The 21,563-nt window shown below is 39.8% G+C and overlaps 1 protein-coding gene across 3 annotated transcripts in view; it reads left to right on the top strand.

The window, feature by feature from the left end:
- Window positions 1-21,563, top strand: part of ROCK1 (Rho associated coiled-coil containing protein kinase 1) — a 138,208-nt gene that overhangs the window by 15,929 nt on the left and 100,716 nt on the right. For all 3 annotated transcript variants that reach the window (XM_036320995.1, XM_036320994.1, XM_036320996.1), the window contains exon 2: window positions 12,862-12,943. In XM_036320995.1, the coding sequence (XP_036176888.1) occupies window positions 12,862-12,943 (82 nt within the window). The remainder of the gene's footprint in view (window positions 1-12,861; window positions 12,944-21,563) is intronic.

The following is a 21,563-nucleotide window of genomic DNA, read 5'->3' as shown; positions in this document are numbered from 1 at the left end:
CAAAGAACCAGGTTTTTGTTTCATTGAACTTCCACTGTTGTTTTCTGTGTTTAATTTTATTGATTTTTGTTTTTCTTTATTGCTTCTTTTCTTATGTTTGCTCTTATAGTTTTTTGAGAAATGAACTTAGATTATTGATTAAAAAATCATTACTCTTTTCTAATATGAGTATTTAGTATTATACATTTCCCTTTTAGCACTGCTTTAACGGTGTACCACAAATTTTAATGTTACATTTTCATTCTTACTCATTTCAATGTGTGTTTTTATTTCTCTTGAGACTTTCTCTTTGACCATGGATTATTTAGAAATATTTTATTTAGTTTCAAAGTGTTTGAACATTACTCTCTTTCTGTTATTTCTATTAGTTTGATTACCTTTGGTCAGACCACACACTCTGATTTTAATTCTTATAAATTTGTTGAGGATTGAAATATGACATAGGATATGGTCTGTCTTGGTAATTATTCCATGAGCACTTAATAAAAAATGTAATTTGCTATCGTGGGTAAAATGTTCCATAAATGTCAATTTGATCCTCTTGGTTACTGGTGTTGTTAAATTCTCTTTGCTGATGTTCTGTCCAGTTCCATCAGTTGTTAAGGGAGGTGTGTCAAGGTTGCCAATGAAAATTGTGGATTTGTGTATTTCTCTCTTCATTTCTGTCTATTTTTGCTTCACGTATTTTGCAGCTTTGTTGTATAGAACAAACACATTTTAAGATTGTTTTGCTTTCTCAGTGATTTGACTCTTATCATTATGCAATTTCCTACCCTGTCCCTTGTCATTTCTTTGCTCTGAAGTTTTATGGTATACTCAATCCAGCTTTCTTTTGGTATCTATTTGTATGGTATATAATTTCTCATCTTTTTACTTTTAGCCTAACCACCTTGTTACATTTGAAGTGAATTTCTTGACTATAGATTGGCTTGCTCATCTCCATCTTATTCTTTCTAAAGTCTCTTTTTAAGGGTCAGCTCAAATTTCATCTTTACAAAGCAAGCCACAGTTGATTAATTTGTCCTTTCTCTGTTCATGTAGTACCTACTTATAACACTTAGGACCCTGTACTATTTGCTTTTTCTACCTAATAATCAAAGAACTCCCAAAGACAGGAAGTGTCCTATATAATAAAAGGCCAGAGACCATAACGGCGTCATGACCATAATGACTGTTAGACCAGAACTACAACGGCCCCTTGCTGGGCTGCCCCCCCCCCCCCCCAAGCAAGTGGTTAGGGGCGATCAGGCCAGGTATGCAGAGTGGTTAGGAGCGATCAGGTAGGCAGGCCAGTGGTTAGGGGTGATCAGGTAGGCAGATGGCCCCTTGCTGGGCTGGCCCCGCCCCCAAGCAAGCAGTTAGGGGCGATCAGGCAGGCAGGCAGAGTGGTTAGGGGCAGTAGGGCAGACAGACCAGCAGTTAGGGGTGATCAGGTAGGCAGGCAAGTGGTTAGGGGCGATGAGGTAGGCAGGCCAGTGGTTAGGGGTGATCAGGTAGGCAGATGGCCCCTTGCAGGGCTGGCCCTGCCCCCAAGCAAGCGGTTAGAGGCAATCAGGCAGGCAGGCAAAGTGGTTAGGGGCAATCAGGTAGGCAGACTAGTGGTTAGGGGCGATCAGGTAGGCAGACCAGTGGCTAGGGGTGATCAGGTAGGCAGACAGCCCCTTGTAGGGTTGGCCCTCACCCCTAGCAAATAGTTAGGGGTGGTCAGGTAGGCAGGCAAGTGGTTAGGGGTAATCTGGCAGGCAGGCAGAGGTGGTTAGGGGCGATCAGGCAGGCAGGCAGAGTAGTTAGGGGCGATCAGGCAGGCAGGCAGAGAGGTTAGGGGCAATCAGGCAGGTAGGCAGTTGAGCAGTGAGGAGCCAGCCGTCCCAGATTACAAGAGGGATGTCCCACACGCTGATGGCGGCGGGCCCGCTTGCACCCACTGATGGCGCGGAGCGACTGGGGCCAGCGTCAGCAGTGGGTGCGAGCAATGGCTGCTGCCCAATCACCCTTCAGGAGCAGAGGGAGGTGGAGAAGCCCTCTGGGGCGATTGGGGCCGGCAGCTGCCACTTGTACCCACTGACGGTGCCTAGCGATTGGGACTTGTACCCGCTGATGGTGCTTAGTGCTGGGCAGGCAACAGGTGTGAGCAGGTTCGGCACTGGCAGCACGTGTGAGCGCCGGTGGGACCGCGGTGCGCAGGAGCAAAGAATTTTCAGTAACCACCAGAGGCTCGCCCTGATACAGCAGCTGGTGCCCCGCCTTGGTCTGGCGCACCTACTCATCTGCTCCACCATCCTACCACAGCCAGTGCTTGCCACGATCTATGTTCTGCTTCCTGTTTCCGATGCCCACCATGGTGCGTGCGCACCTGCTGGTGGTCAGCGCACATCATAGCGACTGGGTGTTATGTTGTTTGGTTGTTCCACCATTCAGTCTATTTGCATATTAGGGTTTTATATAAATAGATTACTATCTGTTTTCCTACTGAGGAGGAGGCAGAGTTATAAATACAACATAAAATTAAATATAGTAATTCCTATAATAGGAAACACATAGGAGGTCATTATTAATATTTTCTCAGGATGCTGGGGAAGGCAGCACAAAGTGACATTGAGGTCTGAATATAAGTAATGTTCACATTCCAGCTTGAGAAAAGAGCAGGTGCAAAGGCTGTGGAGTAGGGTGAGCATGGCCTATTTGACATTATATACATGCCGATGTTCTTTAGGACAATTATAGTGCAAAAAAATTAAGTATTCTAAATATTTAGTAAAATGTACAATGGCACTTCCGAATCAGTCCCTAGCTAAGTGTAGACTTATGTAACTTAGTTGGGGACTGATTCAAAAGTGCCAATTTAGAGATTGATACATGTAGAGAAAATGAGTCATAGGAAGCATTGTCATATATATAGTAATGTCACACTGGTTAAATAAATTTTATTTGTTTTTAACATCAGAAGTTGTTCAAATTCCCTGAGGAAATTCTGTTTTCATTTTCATATTAGTGCTTAATCTTGAGAAATTTCTTATCTCTTTACCCAGCAAAGAGATTTATATGTGCCAAAAATATTTTCTTTAAATGGTACATGTTCTGTCATCAAGTTTAACAGAAGTCTTTTAGTACCAAAGGTCAGCCTATTTTAGAAGTGGTTTGGTTTTTCGGAAGCCTTGGTTTTAGCTGCCATAGTTCTAATGGATTTTTTTTGGTAGTTTCTCATAAAACATGTTCATGTTTAGAATAGTAAACATTTAGATTTTGAAATTTTACTTAAAAATGTTTTTTTTATACATAGTATACCTTTCCTAGTGCCATTATATTCTCACTAGAGGCCCGGTACATGAAATTTGTGCACTCGGGGGTGGTGTCCCTCAGCCTGGTCTGTGCCCTATCACAGTGTGGGAGCCCCGCAATCGATCGCCTCAAAGAGGTAGGCCCCGCTCACCCATCCAGGGCTCCTCGATGGATTGCCACAAAGAGGTAGGCCGGAGCTGGGGGTCCCACTTCTGCGATGTGCAGGGCCAGGAGGCGGGACCCCCAAGCAGGCCTCACCTCGCAGAGGCGGGGCTCCTAGGCAGGCTCTGTGCAGCGCATGCAGCCTCAAGCCCAGGCCCACCTACCTGCAAGTGCCCGCTGTGCATGAAGCCATCTTGTGACTGTGTGAGGGTGCTGGGGTCCAACCCCAGCAGGTCCAGGGGTCCCCAAAGGTGTGGACGGAGTCGGTGAAGAAGGAATGACACGGAGACAGCGTTCAGTTGATCAGCAGCCTAGCCAGGATCTCTAGCCAAGTTCTGATCAGGATCTCCAGCGAAGTTCTGGTTCAGGATCTCCAGCCAGGTTCTGTGTCCAGTTGTCTTGCTAGGTTCTCCAGCCAGGTTCTCCAGGCTCTCCAGCCAGGTTCAGTCACCAGGTTCTAGTCAGGTTCTCTTGCCATGTTCTATCCAGGTTCTGTAGCCAGGTTCTGTCTCTAGGTTCTTCAGCCAGGTTCTCTTGCTAGGTTCTGTCTCTAGGTTCTGTGGCCAGTTTCTGTCCAGGATCTTTTGCCATGTTCTCTTGCTAGGTTCTGTCTCTAGGTTCTGTCTCCAGCTTCTGTCCAGGATCTTTTGCCATGTTCTCTCCAGCGAAGTTCTGTCTCTAGGTTCTGTGTAGGTTCTGTGTGTAGGTTCTTTGTAGGTTCTGTTTTCTAAGTTCTGTCTTCTAAGTTCTGTGTCTTGCTGTCTTGTTACATCTGTATTTATACCAGTTGATTCCAATCCTATCAATCTCTATTACAAAGGTTAGGGCGTTTCTTATCTCCATTCCAGGGAGTAAAGATTATGTAGCTTAAGCATGATTGTTCATAGTTAAAGTGATTAATTACCCGTCTGGCACTTAGTTGAGGGGTTTTATTCCCTCCCTAACTTCAGGGGAAAATCCCTACCTGGGGAAACAAACTTTCTCAGAGAGGAGACCTTGGTTAAAACACAGTGCCAAGAAGGTGAGCAAACATATTAAGAACAGTATGCCATATATGCCAGGTCCTTTGAAACAGCAAGGATGGACTGGCTCCCGGCATGAGGGCATCATGGCATGACGACCACTTAGGCTTTTATTAGTAAGGATACCTTATAAGAAATGTATTATTACTAGTAGATGTAATCCTAAATGATATTTTACACAGGACTCTAATTTTTATAATTCAAAACTATCCAGAGAACTAGAATTTGCAGCAGTGTTCAGTTGAATAATTGCTCCTGCTTTTCCTTTTGCTTAAGCTCTGTTGTGAGGTAACACAACTGGAGCTTTCCCCTCTCCTAATGCCAGTACTTCTTAAGAAATGTGAAATGTAAATGTTCATTTTTTAGAGGTCCTTGTAAAATGTTATACTTATAATTAAATATACCTACTTTTGTGTGTTTATGTAGAAGTACTTCTCCAGTGTGATTAGCTTCTTTCAAAATACATTGCTCTGACTGATCTACTGTCATTGGTAAACCATGAGTATTAAATAATTTAATTATTATAAATCTTTGACATTGATTGGCTCCTGTCTTATATGTCCTCTCCCCTACAAATCTTAAATTGATGGTTAAACTAGATGATGGACATTTTGTAAAAGTAGAAGGTAACTTTCTTTCATGTCTTAATCATAAAATTAAGTGAAGAAGTAAGTCGTAGGACAACATGCTTTGGCTGTCATTCCTTGTGAATTGTTTTTGCTCTTGGAGGAATGTTAATTTCTGTTAAGGTATAATATGGACTTTAGGAAGTGGGGAAGTCTCATTTTTCATTATTTTACAGAACTTGGGAGTATTGAATAAAAGTCCGAATTCCTTGCTCTAGTTTATGGCTGTATACAGACATTCCTTTTGTTTGTGTAGCTTCTTCACTGCATTAAAGTGGAAGCCTGTGTCCTTGTCCCCCACCTCAGTGTTTTGACTCCCCTCAGCCACTGTTGTTATATGTTTTAGATTATGCTAGAAGAATACCTTCTTGCCCATTCTATTTCTCTGATAAAAGGCATATTATTTTTGCTTATGGATGATACTGAAAAGCCATATACCATCTCATACAATTATAAGTCCAAACACCTAGTGTCCTTACACAGTTAGTGGAGGCAGCTAGTTTCCACTAACAAATGCATGATAAAATTCTGTGGTCTAGCAAAAGTCAGATGCCCCATGTTTAAAAACAAAAAATCATAGATGGAATTACTACAGTGGGGAAGGGTTTAACGTATTGACCTAAGATTTAGTCTTAAGTTGTTCTTGTTTTTTGTTTGTTTTTTTAATGCTCACTGGAAGATTGAGGATATTTTTCCATTGATTTTTAGAGAATGGAAGGGTGAGGGGAGGGAGAGAGACAGAGAAGAGAGAAGAGGAGAGGGAGAGAAACATCATATGAGAGAGACACATTGATTTGGTTGCCTCACACAAGCACCCCAATGGGGGCATGGGGGGGGGCATGGATTGAACCTGCAACCCCTGTACATGCCCTTGACTAGGAATCGAACCTGAGACCTTCTGGTATACAGGCTGATGCTCTAACCATGGATCCATGCTGGCCCGGGCTACTCTTAAGTTTTTATGACCACATCACTAACTACAGTGTCTGTTTTCTCTGTATGTCATTTCTATCATTAGTGAGATTTACAGAACTTCAGATGTCAGTTAAAGAAATAAAAAGAGGGAAGTGGGACTAAGGGACCAAACACTTCACATTCTTCACTTATTTAATTCTCATAAATCTAGTATGAGTTGTAGGTAGTTATCTTCATTTTACGAAGGAGAACACTGAGGCTCAGAAAGATTATTTGACTTGTCTTTCCAACAGTAGCATACAAATACTCATGTGTCTTTTTCTTTAAAAAGCTTTTACTTTATTTTTTTAATGTTTCAAATATTTGAGCCCATGGAATTAATTTTATTATTAAACACTAGAGGCCCGTTGCATGAAGATTCGTGCAATAGGCCTTCTTTCCCTGGGCTGCCAGCACCAGTTTTCTTCTGGCACCCGGGACACAGACCTTCACTCTGGCCACCGCCTTCCATCTTCGCTCTGGACACAGTCTTCGCTGCGGCTGAAGCCTTCAGTCTTTGCTCCTCGCTCCAGCAGGAGTCTTCAGTCTCCGGCAAGAGCTGCTCCTGTAGCTCCTTCCACCCCCCACCCTCCCCCTCAGAGCTTGATCGCTGCTTTGCCTGCAGACCTTGCCAACGGGCTCCTGGGTCCCAGGGGGCCGCCTTGCCTGCGGCCCGGCTTTCCGATCACAATCACAATCACGGGCCGCAGGCAAGGCAGCTCCTGGGCCCTGGGGTGCCGCCTTGCCTGCTGCCTGGCTTTCTGGCGGCTCCTGGGGTCGCACACACGGGCCTGGATGGCGGCTCCCGATGTCCCGCCCTGCCTGCAGTATGCAAATTAGCCACAATCTTGGTTGGTGGTTAATTTGCATATCACACTGATTAGCGGATGGGAGGCGTAGCGAAGGTACTGTCAATTACCATGTTTGTCTATTATTAGATAGGATGGCTCAAAAAATCATAATCCATAGTTCTGTCCTGTTATCCGAACATTTACCAGAGTGATACTTTTTGTCAACCCCATCTTGCCCCAGTCTCACCACTGAATGGGCAGTTCTCTTGCCCTTTCACTGCAACAAGTCCTATTGCCTTGGTTAATGCCATTTCAGTGCAGTGGCATTTATTGAGCTCTTACTGTGTATTTACGTTTGGATGGTTTTAGTCACAAGAAATAGAAAATGTAATGTAAATTGAGTTAGGCCATAAGGAAGATGTATTAAGAAAATGTACTGGATATAGTGGCTATAGAATAGGTTAATTCATTGGTTCAACAAACATCAGGGACTCAAGTTCCTTACATCCTTTAGCTCTGTTGTCCTCATTGTGTTTGGCTTTGTTTTCTGCCAACATCTCTTGAGAATGCAAATGGCTGCTGTTCTTTAAGGTGTCACATACAGACATGACAATTTCTCATTAAAGGAACGACTATATCTTACATGTATCTTTTCAAAAGAGAAGAATTTTTTTCCAGAAACCTTTCGGTAGGTTTTTCCTCACGCCTCATGTACCAGATTATTACTATGTTCCTCTCTTTAAGCTGAACACTGGCAAGAGTAATGAGCCTCCATGTTTGCCTTGGGTTAGACTAATCAGAACCAGCCTCCTGGAGCTGGAAAAGATTTCTTCTTCCTTGGAAGCTCATAGTCTCTTGAAAGAAGGGGAGTAGCTGAAACAAAATTAGGGTTAAATTAGGAAGGTAGAAATAATTATTGGAGTAGGATATCAACAGTATCCACTATGCCACCCGTCCGCTAAGCACTTTGAGCAAGCTACAATATAGCTTGCTCAAGGTGCTTGAGATGTAGCTGTGAAGATTGAAATAAAAAATAACTCTAATAAGGAATTGTTGTTTTTTTTAATATATTTTTATTAATGTCAGAGAGGAAGGGAGAGGGAGAGAGAGAGATAGAAGCATCAATGATGAGAGAGAATCTTTGATCGGCCCCTCCTGCATGCCCCCCACTTGGGATCAAGCCTGCAACCTGGGCATGTGACCTGACCAGGAATCGAACCGGCGACCTCTTGGTTCCTGGGTCGACACTCAACCGTTGAGCTACACCCGGCTGGGCATAATAATAAGGAGTTTTAATAGGTAGTTTAGGGAAGGTTATGCAGAAGAGGAAGTAATAGTGTAGTAGAGAAAATTTAGGATTTTGAGCCTGTGGTATAGTAGAAAAAACATAGGATTTTGAGTTCTAGCCATTGTCCTTTCTGTTTTATTTTTTTTCTCTAACATATTTTTATTGATTTCAGAGAGGAAAGTAGAGGAGAGAGAAATAAAAACATCAATGATAAGAGAGAATTATTGATTGGCTGCCTTCTGCATGCCCCACACGGCGATTGAGCCCGTAGCCTGGGTATATGCCCTAACCAGGAATCGAACCGTGGCCTGGTCCATAGGTTGATGCTTGATGCTCAACCACTGAGCTACGCCGGCCAGGCTGTACTTACTGTTATAATTAGAAGAATGACTGGTGATTTTCTGTTAATTTTTGAACAATGCATATTGGGTTTAAATATATATGTTTATTCCTAATTTCATTTTTAAGAGAATGAGATTTTTAAAATTATGTTTTTATCATGACCATGTTATTTATATCTCTAACTACTAGACTAAGATTTAGTATTTTGATCTTTCACAGCTTACCAGTTAGCTGTGTGGCATTGGGCAAGTCAGTTAATATTTCTGGTTGTTATTTGCCTTGGGTATAAAATGAGGGCATTAAGGTAAATTTTGAGGTTCTTTTCTATCTAACATTTAGTAATTTTTCTAAAATCTTATTTGGAGTAAGAATGGAGGCAGTTGTTTTAAATATATTTACCAAAGAGAGCTAAAATTTAATATATCCCTCACTGTTTAAAGTTTTATTTGATATTAGAAAATAATCTGAGCTAATATAAATTTAGATGTTCTGAACCTTTTAAAACTGGTTGTGTCTTTGAAAGTGTTTGTTAGGGGTTCTTAAAATAATAGTTATCATAAAGTATAATGATACATTGAGGTTATCATACTATACCTACTTGCATTTCCCAGACAATATTAAGATGTCAAAATTTGGCCTGAAATTGTTCTTGTGTAGCTAATAGTATAGTAGTCCCCCTTATCCACAGGGAATGTATTCTAGACCCCCAATGGATGCCTGAAACTGCAGATAGTACTGAACCCTATATGTACTTTTTTTTCCTGTACATACATACACTTAATGGCTTCTCTTTGGCATATCTGAATTGTCAGCATCTCTGCTCTTACACTTTGAAGCCATTATTAAGTAAAATAAGAGACAAGCATTGGGATACCACAAAAGTGATCTGATAACCAAGATGGTTCCTAAGTGATTAAAGGGTGTGGTGGCATATACATGTAGATACTCTGGACAAAGGGATGGTTCAGGTCCCTGGCGGGATGGAGTGGATGGTGTGAGATTTCATTGTGCTACTCATAGTGACACAAAATTTAAAACTTGAATTGTTTATTTTTGGAATTTTTCATTTAATATTTTTTGGACCAAGGTTGACCATGGGTAACTGAAACCATGGAAAGGGGGCGGGGAGGGGGGGAGGAATACTGTACTTGCACTCTCCTGTAGTCCATATTATTTTTTGGAGTGACACGATACATTGAAATTTAGTGTCTAGTGGTCTAAGAAAAATATTATTTCTTGGATATTGTAATGCCTTTGCTATTGAACGTAAAATTGTAGCTTTATTGTACCTTTTATGCCTACTCGTCCAGGTTATTTTTTAAGGCACTGTAGAAGAAAATGAGATGATAACTGTGGTGTCTGCCATAACTTAAAATCTAGTCAAAATGTAAAAAAATATATTCATCTTTAATTTACCTTCTCCTAGAAAACAGTTAATTCAAATATTTAGTGGTTTGGTTTTTTTCTATTTAGAACAGACCAAACATCAGCTGGTCTTTCTAAACAAATCCTATATAATAAAGGGCTAATATGCAAATCGACCAAATGGTGAAACGACTGGTCACTATGATGCGCACTGACCACCAGGGGGCAGACACTCAATGCAGGAGGAGCACCACTCAGCCAGAAGCCAGGCTCATGGCTGGCGAATGCAGCAGAGGTGGCGGGAGCCTCTCCTGCCTCTGAGGCAGCGCTAAGGTTGTTCAACTGCTGGCCATCAGTTGGACATCCCCTAGCAGTGGTTCTCAACCTTCCTAATGCCTCGAAGCTTTAATACAGTTCCTCATGTTGTGGTGACCCCCAACCATAAAATTATTTTCGTTGCTACTTCATTACTGTAATTTTGCTACTGTTATAAATTGTAATGTAAATATCTGATATGCAGGATGTATTTTCAGGGGTCGCGACCCACAGGTTGAGAACCACTGCAAGGTCTCCCAGACTGTGAGAGGGCGCAGGATGGGCTGAGGCCCCTCCACTGCCTGAGTGCACGATTTTCATGCACCGGGCTTCTAGTTCTCATATAAAGATTCTCATCTCTTTCTGTAAAAAGAATGAACAAATATTGAAATGGCTTATTAAGACTCTAATAAATGTATCTCAGGGATAGATAGACTTGTTTTAGTGGTGGAGTTTTTTCTTCAGATATGCACAAATCTCTGAATTTTGAAAAGACAATAAGGGCGGGTTGATCTCTTCAAGCAGTCAACAACATTGGTATTATTAGCCTTCTTCTCCACTGTCAGTTTCCAGTTCATGCATAGATATATTTTAAAGCTTTGACTCTGCTTTTTGATTTTGTAGGGGAATATTTTAAGTATTCTATAATAACTGGGTGATTCACACCTGTGGCTTAGCACAAAGTATAAAATCTATATTCTCTGTTTTTTTCCTCCTTTTATGAACACGACTGTACAGTGTTTGCAGAAGGTGCATCTTCTTTTGCTGCTCCTTTCTTTATTTTTGGGTTCTACTGGGGCAAACTAGATTTCTCCAGCTAAATAAAATGAAGATTACTTGGTTATCGGAATGTTCCTATCTCATTCCCACGTAACTGATTGTTACACCTCCACATTGCCCTGCACTTGCTTAGAAGTAAAAGTAAACGCCCATGTTTGTCCTTTACTAATGGCTGCCCTAGAAAGTGCTTCAAGGAAAAAAAAGAACCCTTATTAACACATTGTATGCGGGAAACGTATTTATACATTTTACGTATTTATATGTTCTACCAGTGTAGTAGAGCGCGGGACACGTATTAATACGTTTTTTATAGACTAGCGGTAGAATGCTGGTAACGTATAAATACGTAAACTAAAGTTATCGTAATTTTACTGAACGTTGCCATTTGCGCAAAAATGGCCCGCGCCACCTGTTAGCACGGGATAAAAACTACCCGCAAACAATGTGTTAAAACCCAATATCTATATATATAAAACCCTAATATGCAAATAGACCGAACGGCAGAACAACCGAACAACTGGTCACTATGATGTGCGTTGACCACCAGGGGGCACACACAGAACATAGCGGGCATCGGCAACAGGTGGCAGAGCATGGAACATGGTGGGCATTGGCCGCGTTGGGATGGTGTAGCAGGTGAGGGAGGGCACCAGACTAAGGTGGGGCACCAGTCGCTGTCATTGGGGCAAGCCTCTGGTGGTTACTGAAAATTCTTTGCTCCCGCATGCTGCAGTCCTGCAGGGCACTCGCACCTGCTGCCGGTGCTGGCCCCCTTCACACCCGCTGCTAGTGCCGGAGCCACCATTTGCACCCACTGCCAGCACCCAGCGCCGGCCCCGATCACTCAGCGCCATCAGCGGGTGCGAGCACCAGATGCCAGCCCTGATTGCCCCTCAGGGCTTCTCCACTTCCCCCTGCTCCTGAGGGGCGATCAGGGCCGGCAGCCACCACTTGGACCCACTCCTGGCGCCAGCCCTGCTCGCACCCACTGCCAGCGACGGCCCTGCCTTCACCTGCAGCTGGCACTGGCGCCGCCACTTGCACCCGCTGCCAGTGCCCGGCACTGGTCCTGATCACTAGGTGCTGTCAGCGGGTGTGAGCAGCGGCTGCCGGCCCCGATCGCCCCAGAGGGCTTCTCCACCTCCTTCTGCTCCTGAGGGGCGACTGGGGCAGCAGCCACTACTCGCACCCACTGATGGTACCGGCCCCGCTTGCACCCGCTGCTGGTGCCAGCCCCCATTGCTCCGCATTGTCAGTGGGTGTGAGTGGGACCAGTGCCCTCAGTGCATGGGAGCAGCGGCGGCAGCACGAGTCGGGTTGCAGGCATACAGGGGACTGGGGGCCGCAGTGGGAGGGGCTGGGGAGGGGCGCAGAGGATGGGTCAAGACCTGCCCCTGTGTCCAGGGCAGCCTCATGGCCCACAGTTCCTTTCAAGGTGCACGAATTCGTGCACTGGGCCCCTAGTATTTTTATAATTAAAAGTATATCTAACTGCTGAATTTATTTTACAATAAACTTCAGGAACTACTATTTAGCTACTTATAAAATATGTGTAGGCACAAAGATAGGCCATTTGTGTTTGATGACTATCTGAAATAAAGATAAATGCAGTAGTAATGGAGAGAGAAAAGTAAAATGTTATGCCCTCATGAGGGGAAAAAGGCATGAGTTGAAGTCAGTCGTAGCCAATTAGTGGTATGTTGCTGCTCCTCTGTCTGGGAGAGTTAGAATGTGAAAAATCTATATATGAAATAAAAGCAAATGTTCTTTTATCCCAGTACTCATGTAACCTTATATAAAGTGTCAAGTGAATGCAAGATGTATGAGAGAGAGAGCGAGCTAATTAAGAGGTATATTTTATTCTTTACTCATAAAAAAGGAAAGTTCATAGAGTGATCCAGAAAACTAACTGTTTGTTTGTTTGTTTATTTGTTTAGGATGGATTGGATGCTTTGGTATATGATTTGGATTTTCCTGCCTTAAGAAAAAACAAAAATATTGACAACTTTTTAAGCAGATGTAAGTAATTTTTGTGGAGGTTAATTACAGATTATATATAATGAAATCTTGACTTAGATAATTCAAGCCCTTTTCCCCCTTCTATGTACTCTTTGGTTATTTCATCAATAGTTCGTACATAAAATGAATGAAATGGGAAAGAAACTTTATTAGTCAGTTTGAGTGCTTATTAGGAGAATCTATAAAATATTTTGCAGATTAGGGAATGAAAAGTAAAGGGCTAAAATAAATATATTAAAATAAGCATATATATATAATATATTCATGCACATTAAATTTCAGTAAGGTTATATTCTCTATTTTTCTGTTATAAATGAATTAGCTATTATATTTTAATACTTGCAAGTAAAAATAGATTACATATGAAAATCCCACCTGAGATATAGGAATTTTCTTTGTGAAAGTGGGCTTTTATTTAATTTTTACAGATACTCTTTTCTAAAAACATTATTTTGGACTTAATATTAGACATGATCATTTAAAATTTTGATTGAAGAACTTACTGAAATTGTTTCAAGAACTTGATAATAAGATTTTAGATCATAAAATCTTCCCTATTCCATTTCTTTATTTCAGTTTCCTAAACCATACATATTGATATATTTAGGTTGGGTTGGTTTTTGTGTTGTCTTTCAATTTTGGTTACATATGTTTGGTTATAAAAGCTTTATTTTTCTAAGAATTCAAACGTTTTTACTTTGTTGTAATTTCTTTTATCATTTGTACACTTGGAAATCTTGCCACAGAATTTTACTTATCAATTTTATGTTTAGTTTTCTGTTTTTTTAAATAAAAATATTTATTTAGCCTTAATTTTATTTTGAAATATGGTTCCAGAGTCTGAATGGGGACTTTTTAAGTATAAAGGTTTTTTAAAATTTCTCACATCTTAACTGAAATTGCAGGAAATTTTTATCATTGTTTACATTTGGTTACCTCCCTACTTAACGATGTAGCAAAATAACCAAAAAGGTGGAGAAACATGACCATTTCCTACTTGATGGGAGGCAAAGGATAAATGCTCATTAATACAAAGGGGAGTGTGTAACTTTGTAGAGTTAGGGTAGCAAGAATTGGAATACATGTTTTCTTAATTTGTTACTCTTTTTGCTATGCAGCATTCATTCATAATATTAAGTATGCCTTTATGTTACATTTTATAAGTAGAAACATCAGTAATCACAAAAGAAATAAGTAAAATACTGGTAAAATGAAAATATAAACTGTTTTAATTGAGAAACCTGTGTATTGTGTATTTTAGCCTGGCTTTTATTTTTATTTTTTGTTCTTGAAACTTTTCTTAAATTTTATTTTTCAATTACAGTTTACATTCAATGTTATTTTGTATTAGTTTCAGGTATACAACATAGTGGTTAGATATCATATACTTTACAAAGTATTCCCCTGATACTTCCAGTACCCACCTGGCATCATACATAGTTATTACAGTATTATTGACTGTATTCTGTATGCTGTTCTTTATTTCGTATGACTATTTTGTAATTACATGTTTGTACTTCTTAATCTTCTTAGCTTTTTTTTTACCCAATCCCCTATACCCTTTTCCCTCTGTCAACCATCAGTCTTGTTCTCTGTGTCTGAATCTGTTTCAGTTTTGTTTGTTAATTTATTTTGTTCTTTAGATTCCACATATACATGAAATCATGGTATTTGCGTTTCTCTGACTGACTTATTTCACTTAGCATATCCTCCCATCCATGTAGTCACAAATGGAAAGATTTCGTTCTTTTTAATGGGCGAATAACATTCCATTGTATATGTGTACCACATCTTCTTTATCCAGTCATGTATTTATGGGCTCTTGGTGTATCTTTGCTATTGTAAATAACGCTTCAGTGAATATAGAGGTGCATATATACTTTTGAATTAGTGTTTTTGGATTTCTTCAAATGTATACCCAGAAGTGGAATTTGTGCTTTATAAGGCAGTTTCATTTTTAATTTTTTGAGGACCCTTCATACTTACTATTTTACATAGTGGTTGCACCAGTCTGCATTCCCACCAACAGTACACGAGGGTTTTCTTTTCTTCACATCCTTGCCAACACTTGTTTGTAGATTTATTGATGATAGCCATTCTGACAGGTGTGAGATGATATCTCATTGTGGTTTTAATTTGCATTTCTCCGACAATTCGTGATGTTGAGCATCTTTTCATATGTCTATTGATCATCTATCTGTCTGTCCTCTTTGGAGAAATATCTACTCAGGTCTTCTGCCCATTTTTTAATTGGATTGTGTTTTTAGTGTTGTCTGAGTTCTTTATAAATTTTGGATATTAATCCCCAATGAGATGTATTATTAGCAGATATCTTTCTCCATTCAGTAGGTTGCCATTTTGTTTTGTTGATGGTTTCCTTTGCTGTGCAAAAACTTTTTAGTTTGACATAGTCCTGTTTGTTTATTTTTTCTTTTGTTTCCCTTGCCCAAAGAGATCTATCAGAAAAAATACTGCTCCGAGAAATGTGCAAGGTTTTATTGCCTATGTTTTCTTCTAGGAATGTTACGGTTTTGAGTCTTAAATTTAAATCTTTAATCCATTTTGACTTTATTCATATGTATGGTGTTAGAAAGTTGTCTCGTTTCATTTTTTTTGCATGTATCTGTTCAGTTTTCTCAACATCATTTATTGAATAGACTCTCTTGATCCCCATTGTATGTGTTTGCCTCCTTTGTCAAATATTAATTGACAGATATCTGATGTAGTAATCTAACAATACACTTGGAATATGGAATAAAATCTTTCTTTTTAGGATGTACTAAGTCTCACTAAAGTATAGCAACTTTGCCAAAACCGGTTTGGCTCAGTGAATAGAGCGTCGGCCTGCGGACTGAAAGGTCCCAGGTTCGATTCCGGTCAAGGGCATGTACCTGGGTTGCGGGCATATCCCCAGTGGGGGATGTGCCGGGGGCAGCTGATCGATGTTTCTCTCTCATCGATGTTTCTAACTCTCTATCTCTCTCCCTTCCTCTCTGTAAAAAATCAATAAAATATATTAAAAAAAAAAAAGTATAGCAACTTGAAATATTTTAAACTTCAGGCCTAACTGTATTAAAACCTGTTAATTTTCATTTTTGGGGGGTTGGAGAATGTGTAGACACTGAAAGGGAAAAGAGAATCTGTGACCATTTGACTGAATACTTAGTTAATTATAAAGGTTAAATTTTAGGTAGAGGTTAGAGACATATCCAGATAAAATAAAAGCTGTCTTGGTAGGAATTACCCACGTTTTTGAAGAAACACATTGGGTGGGGGGCATTAGGAGGTGGATGGAAGGAGAATTTGGGAACAGTGATTAATGACTGTATATGTCTGTAAACCATTATGATTGTTTCCTTGAGCCTAATTATAACATCTTAGTAGAAAAGTCTTTATTAAAAAAGTTTAAACAAATTAGTATTTATTATTAGTATTCAAAAAAGTAAGTATTAAATTAATTTTACCACACTATAAAGAAGATAATGGAGGATGGAAGAGTATTGTATGAAGAAAATCCATGAACCATAGCTGGTTTGGCTCAGTGCATAGAGTGTCAACCTGCAGACTAAAGGGTCCCGGGTTCGGTTCCAGTCAAGAGTACATGCCCAGGTTGCAGGCTCAATCCGCAATGGGGGGCGTGCAGGAGGCAGCCAGTTAATGATTCTCATCATCAATGTTTATCTTTCTCTCCCTCTCCCTCTCTGAAATCAATAAAAAAATATTTTTTTAAAAAAAGGAAACCCATGAACCTAAGAGTAAAACTATGGTAGAAAGCATTTGTTCAGATTTAAAAAAAAAAAAAGTTCAGTAATTGTATTTTATGGTAGTGTAATATATCTATATCTATATCTATATCTGTCTATATCTGTCTATCTATCTATCTATCTATCTATCTATCTATCTATATATATATGTATATATATATATCTTTCCTAATACCGATTATAAAAGCAGCATGATAGCTATGGTAGTTAATAGCTGCTAGCAAAGAAAGAGGACCCAAATAAACAAAATCAGAAATGAAAGAGGTGAAGAACAACTGATCCCACAGAAATACAAACGATTATGAAAAAATACTATGAACAACTCTATTCCAACAAAATGGACAACCTAGATGAAATGGACAGATTCTTAGAAAAATACAAGCTCCCAAAACTCAAGAAGAATCACTAAACCTGAATAGGCCAATAACTACCGAAGAAATTGAGGCAGTGATCAAAAATCTTCCATCAAACAAAAGCCCTGGTCCGGATGGCTTTATAGGGGAGTTCTACCAAGCATTCAAAGAACTAAAACCTATCCTCCTCAGATTATTCCAGAAAATTCAAGAGGAAGGCACACTTCCAAGCTCTTTCTATGAAGCCAGAATTACCCTAATCCCAAAACCAGATAAAGACACCACAAAAAAAGAGTACAAGCCAATATCCTTGATGAACATAGATGATAAAATCCTCAACAAAATTCTAGCAAATCAGATTCAGCATTACATTAGAAAGATCATACGCCATGACCAAGTGGGATTTATTCCAGGGATGCAAGGATGGTACAATATCCGCAAATCAGTTAATGTGATATACATCACATAAACAAACTGAGAGACAAAAATCACATAATCATATCAATCGATGCAGAAAAAGCATTTGACAGAATCCAACACCCTTTCTTGATAAAAACTCTCAGCAAAGCGAGAATAGAGGAATCACACCTCAACACAATAGAAGCCTTATATGACAAACCTACAGCCAACATCATATTCAGTGGGCAAAAACTAAACTCATTTCCCCTAAGAACAGGAACAAGACAGGGTTACCCACTATCACCACTTCTGTTCAATATAGTACTGGAAGTGCTAGCCATAGCGATCAGACAAGAAAAAGAAATAAAAGGCATCCAAATTGGAAAAGAAGAAGAAAAACTCTCCTTGTTCACAGATGACTTGATACTATAAATAGAAAACTCCAAAGACTCCATCAAAAATCTACTGGACCTAATAAATGAATTTGGCAATGTAGCAGGATACAAAATTAACACCCAGAAATCTGTGGCCTTTTTATACACCAATAATGAACCCACAGAAAGAGAAATTTTAAAAAAATCCCACTTATCATTGCACCAAAAAAATTAAGATACCTAGGAATAAACTTAACTAAAGATGTAAAAGACCTCGGAAAACTTCAGGACATTGAAAAAAGAGATAGAGGAAAACATAAGCAAATGGAAGAACATACAATGTTCATGGATTGGTAGAATCAACATCATTAAAATGTCCATAATACCCAAAGCAATCTACATATTCAATGCAATCCCCATTAAAATACCAACGGCATAGTTCAAAGATCTAGAACAAACTCTCCAAAAATTCATCTGGAATAATAAAAGACCTCGAATAGCCACAGCAATCCTGAGAAAGAAGAACAAAGTTGGAGGGATCACAATACCAGATATCAAGCTATATTACCAAGCCACGGTTCTCAAAACTGCCTGGTACTGGCACAAGAACAGACATATAGACCAATGGAACAGAACAGAAAATCCAGAAATCAACAGAAGCCATTACGCTCAATTAATATTTGACAAAGGACTCAAGAGCATACAATGGAGCCAAAACAGTCTCTTTAATAAATGGTGCTGGGAAATTTGGACAGATACATGCAAAAAAATGAAACTAGGTCACCCAACTTACACCATACACAAAAACAAACTCAAAATGGCTAAAGGAGTTAAATGTAAGACGGGAAACCATAAAAATCCTACAAGACTCCATAGGCAGCAAAATAGTAGACATATGTCACAGCAATATCTTTACAGACACAGCTCCTAGGACAATGGAGACTAAGGAGAAAATAAACAAATGGGACTACATCAAAATAAAAAGCTTCTGCACAGCAAAAGAAACCATCAACAAAACAAGAAAGCCCACTGCATGGGAGAACATATTTGCCAATGATATTTCTGATAAGGGCTTAATCTCCAAAATTTACAGAGAACTCATACAACTTAACAAAAGGAAGATAAACGATCTAATCAAAAAATGGTCAAAGGATGTAAATGGACACTTCGAAAGAGGACATACAGGAGCCCAAAAGACATGAACATACGTTCATAGTCACCAATCATCCGAGAGATGCAAATCAGAACAACAATGAGATACCATCTCACACCTGTCAGAATGGCTGTCATCAACAAATCAACGACAAGTGCTGGCGAGGATGTGGAGAAAAGGGAACCCTTGTGCACTGCTGGTGGGAATGCAGACTGGCGCAGCCACTGTGGAAGACAGTATGGAGTTTCCTCAAAAAGTTAAAAATGGAACTGCCATTTGACCCAGTAATCCCACTGCTAGGACTATATCCCAAGAAACCAGAAACACCAATCAGAAAGGATATATGCACCCCTATGTTCATAGCAGCACAATTTATAATAGCTAAGATTTGGAAACAGCCTAATTGCCCATCAGCAGATGAGTGGATTAAAAAACTGTGGTACATCTACACAATGGAATACTATGCCGCTATAAAAAAGAAGGAACTTTTAACATTTGCAACAGCCTGGATGGAACTGGAGAGCATTATGCTAAGCGAAATAAGCCAATCGGAGAAAGATAAATATCACATGATCTCACTCATATGTGGGATATAATAATCAACATAATTTGGTGTACAAGAATAGATGGACCTAGAGACAAATGGTAGGGGGAGTGGGGTAGAGAGCAACCAGAGGACTTGTATGCATGCATATTAACATAACAAATGGACACGGACACTGAGGCAGTAAGGGCTTGCTGGGGGTGGGAGTGGCTGTGGTGGGGAGGTCGGGGGGAGGGGGGTCAAGTGGAGAAAAAGGATACTTAGGTAAAACTTTAGACAATAAAAGAAAAAAGAAAAGAAAATAAATAGACAGCTGCTACTGTCCACTTATAAAAGCATACAAAACAATTGATGAAATCTTTATTTGCTTTGCCAATAATTTAATTGTTGAGAAAGTGATGAGAGTAATTGCTATTCTGGGTTTGTGATCAAAAGGCTGAATTGATTTAGCATTTGGGAGGTGATAGGGACCTTGAGACAAAGCACTTAGTTTACATTAGACCAGTGACAGTGTTGAAATATTGGGTCAGATAAGCCTTCGTTGTGGGGGGGCTGGTCTTTGCAATGTAGTATATTTAGTAGCATCCCTGGCCTCTTCCTTGTAGAAGCCAGTAGCATACTTTCACCCATCTCTATGACCCCCAGTTGTGACAACCAAAACTGTCTCAAGACTTGGCCAGATGTCCCCGGTAGGTCAAAATTACCCTCAGTTGAGAACCATCTCTTTGAAGGGAAGAAATGCTGTGCACAGTCAGGCATGTGTTCCACCCTTAGGAAATTTAATCCAGTTTATTGAAAAGATAAATCCTATTAATAGTGATTCTAAATCAGGGGTCCTCAAACTGCAGCCCGCGGGCCACATGCAAACACAAATACTGTATTTGTTCCCATTTTGTTTTTTTACTTCAAAATAAGATATGTGCAGTGTGCATAGGAATTTGTTCATAGTTTTTTTTTAAACTATAGTCCGGCCCTCCAACGGTCTGAGGGACAGTGAACTGGCCCCCTGTTTAAAAAGTTTGAGGACCCGTGTTCTAAATGACAGGTGATATTTCAAAAAGGGGTAAACATAAGGTTGCAGCCAAAGAAACCAAGATTATTACACAGGTCAGATTGGAAAGGATGTGAATGACTGTATTAAGTATGAGTACACATGCAGGTTTAAATGCAAAAGAGTAGCATTAATCTATAAAAATTGTGTTAGGCCAAAAGCCCATGATGATCCAAAGTTCTTATGAAAAGTTCTGAAGACAGTAAAAGTAATTTCTTTTCTCTAAACCAGTGGTTCTCAACCTTCTGGCCCTTTAAATACAGTTCCTCATGTTGTGACCCAACCATAAAATTATTTTCGTTGCTACTTCATAACTTTAATGTAGCTAGAGTTATGAATAATAATGTAAGTATCTGATATGCAGGATGGTCTTAGGCGACCCCTATGAATGTGTCGTTCGACCGCCAAAGGGGTTGCGACCCACAGGTTGAGAACCGCTGCAAACCTTCCCCTTTTTAGAGTTATGAGTTTAAGATGTATGAGAAAATTAAAAATCCTCTACATGAGACCATTTAATATTGAATTACTTTTTGAATGTCCAGTCACTAAAAATATGAAGATCTTTTTTCTTTAAAACTGTAGCTCTTACCTCTTGTGGAGGGAGAGACACACAGAAGCAAATAGTAACTTATATATCCCTTTATAATTGTGGAAGTTTGTAGAGAATGTAATGATACATAGATCTTGAAGGGAGTAAAAGAATTCAGAAAGTAACATTTGAGTTGATTCTTAAAAGGTGGGCTAGATTTCTCAATTGAGGAAGAACAGTTCAGGTAGAGAAGAAACAGCATTTGTTTGATATCTGTAGCATGATACCTTTCAGGAACTAGGAGTTTGCTATAAATTGAACTTGGTTTGTGATGAGCAGGAAGGGGTAAGGAGGACAGATGGCAGGAAAAGACTGAAATGGCAGGTTGGACCTTTTGGGTTAAGAGATTAGATAAAAAAGAATTACATTGTGTCCTGTTTATTGTTGTTGTCA

This window comes from Myotis myotis, unplaced genomic scaffold (genome assembly GCF_014108235.1).
Source record: "Myotis myotis isolate mMyoMyo1 unplaced genomic scaffold, mMyoMyo1.p scaffold_m19_p_9, whole genome shotgun sequence".
NCBI lineage: Eukaryota > Metazoa > Chordata > Mammalia > Chiroptera > Vespertilionidae > Myotis > Myotis myotis.
This window is presented reverse-complemented; position numbering and strand designations above follow the sequence as displayed.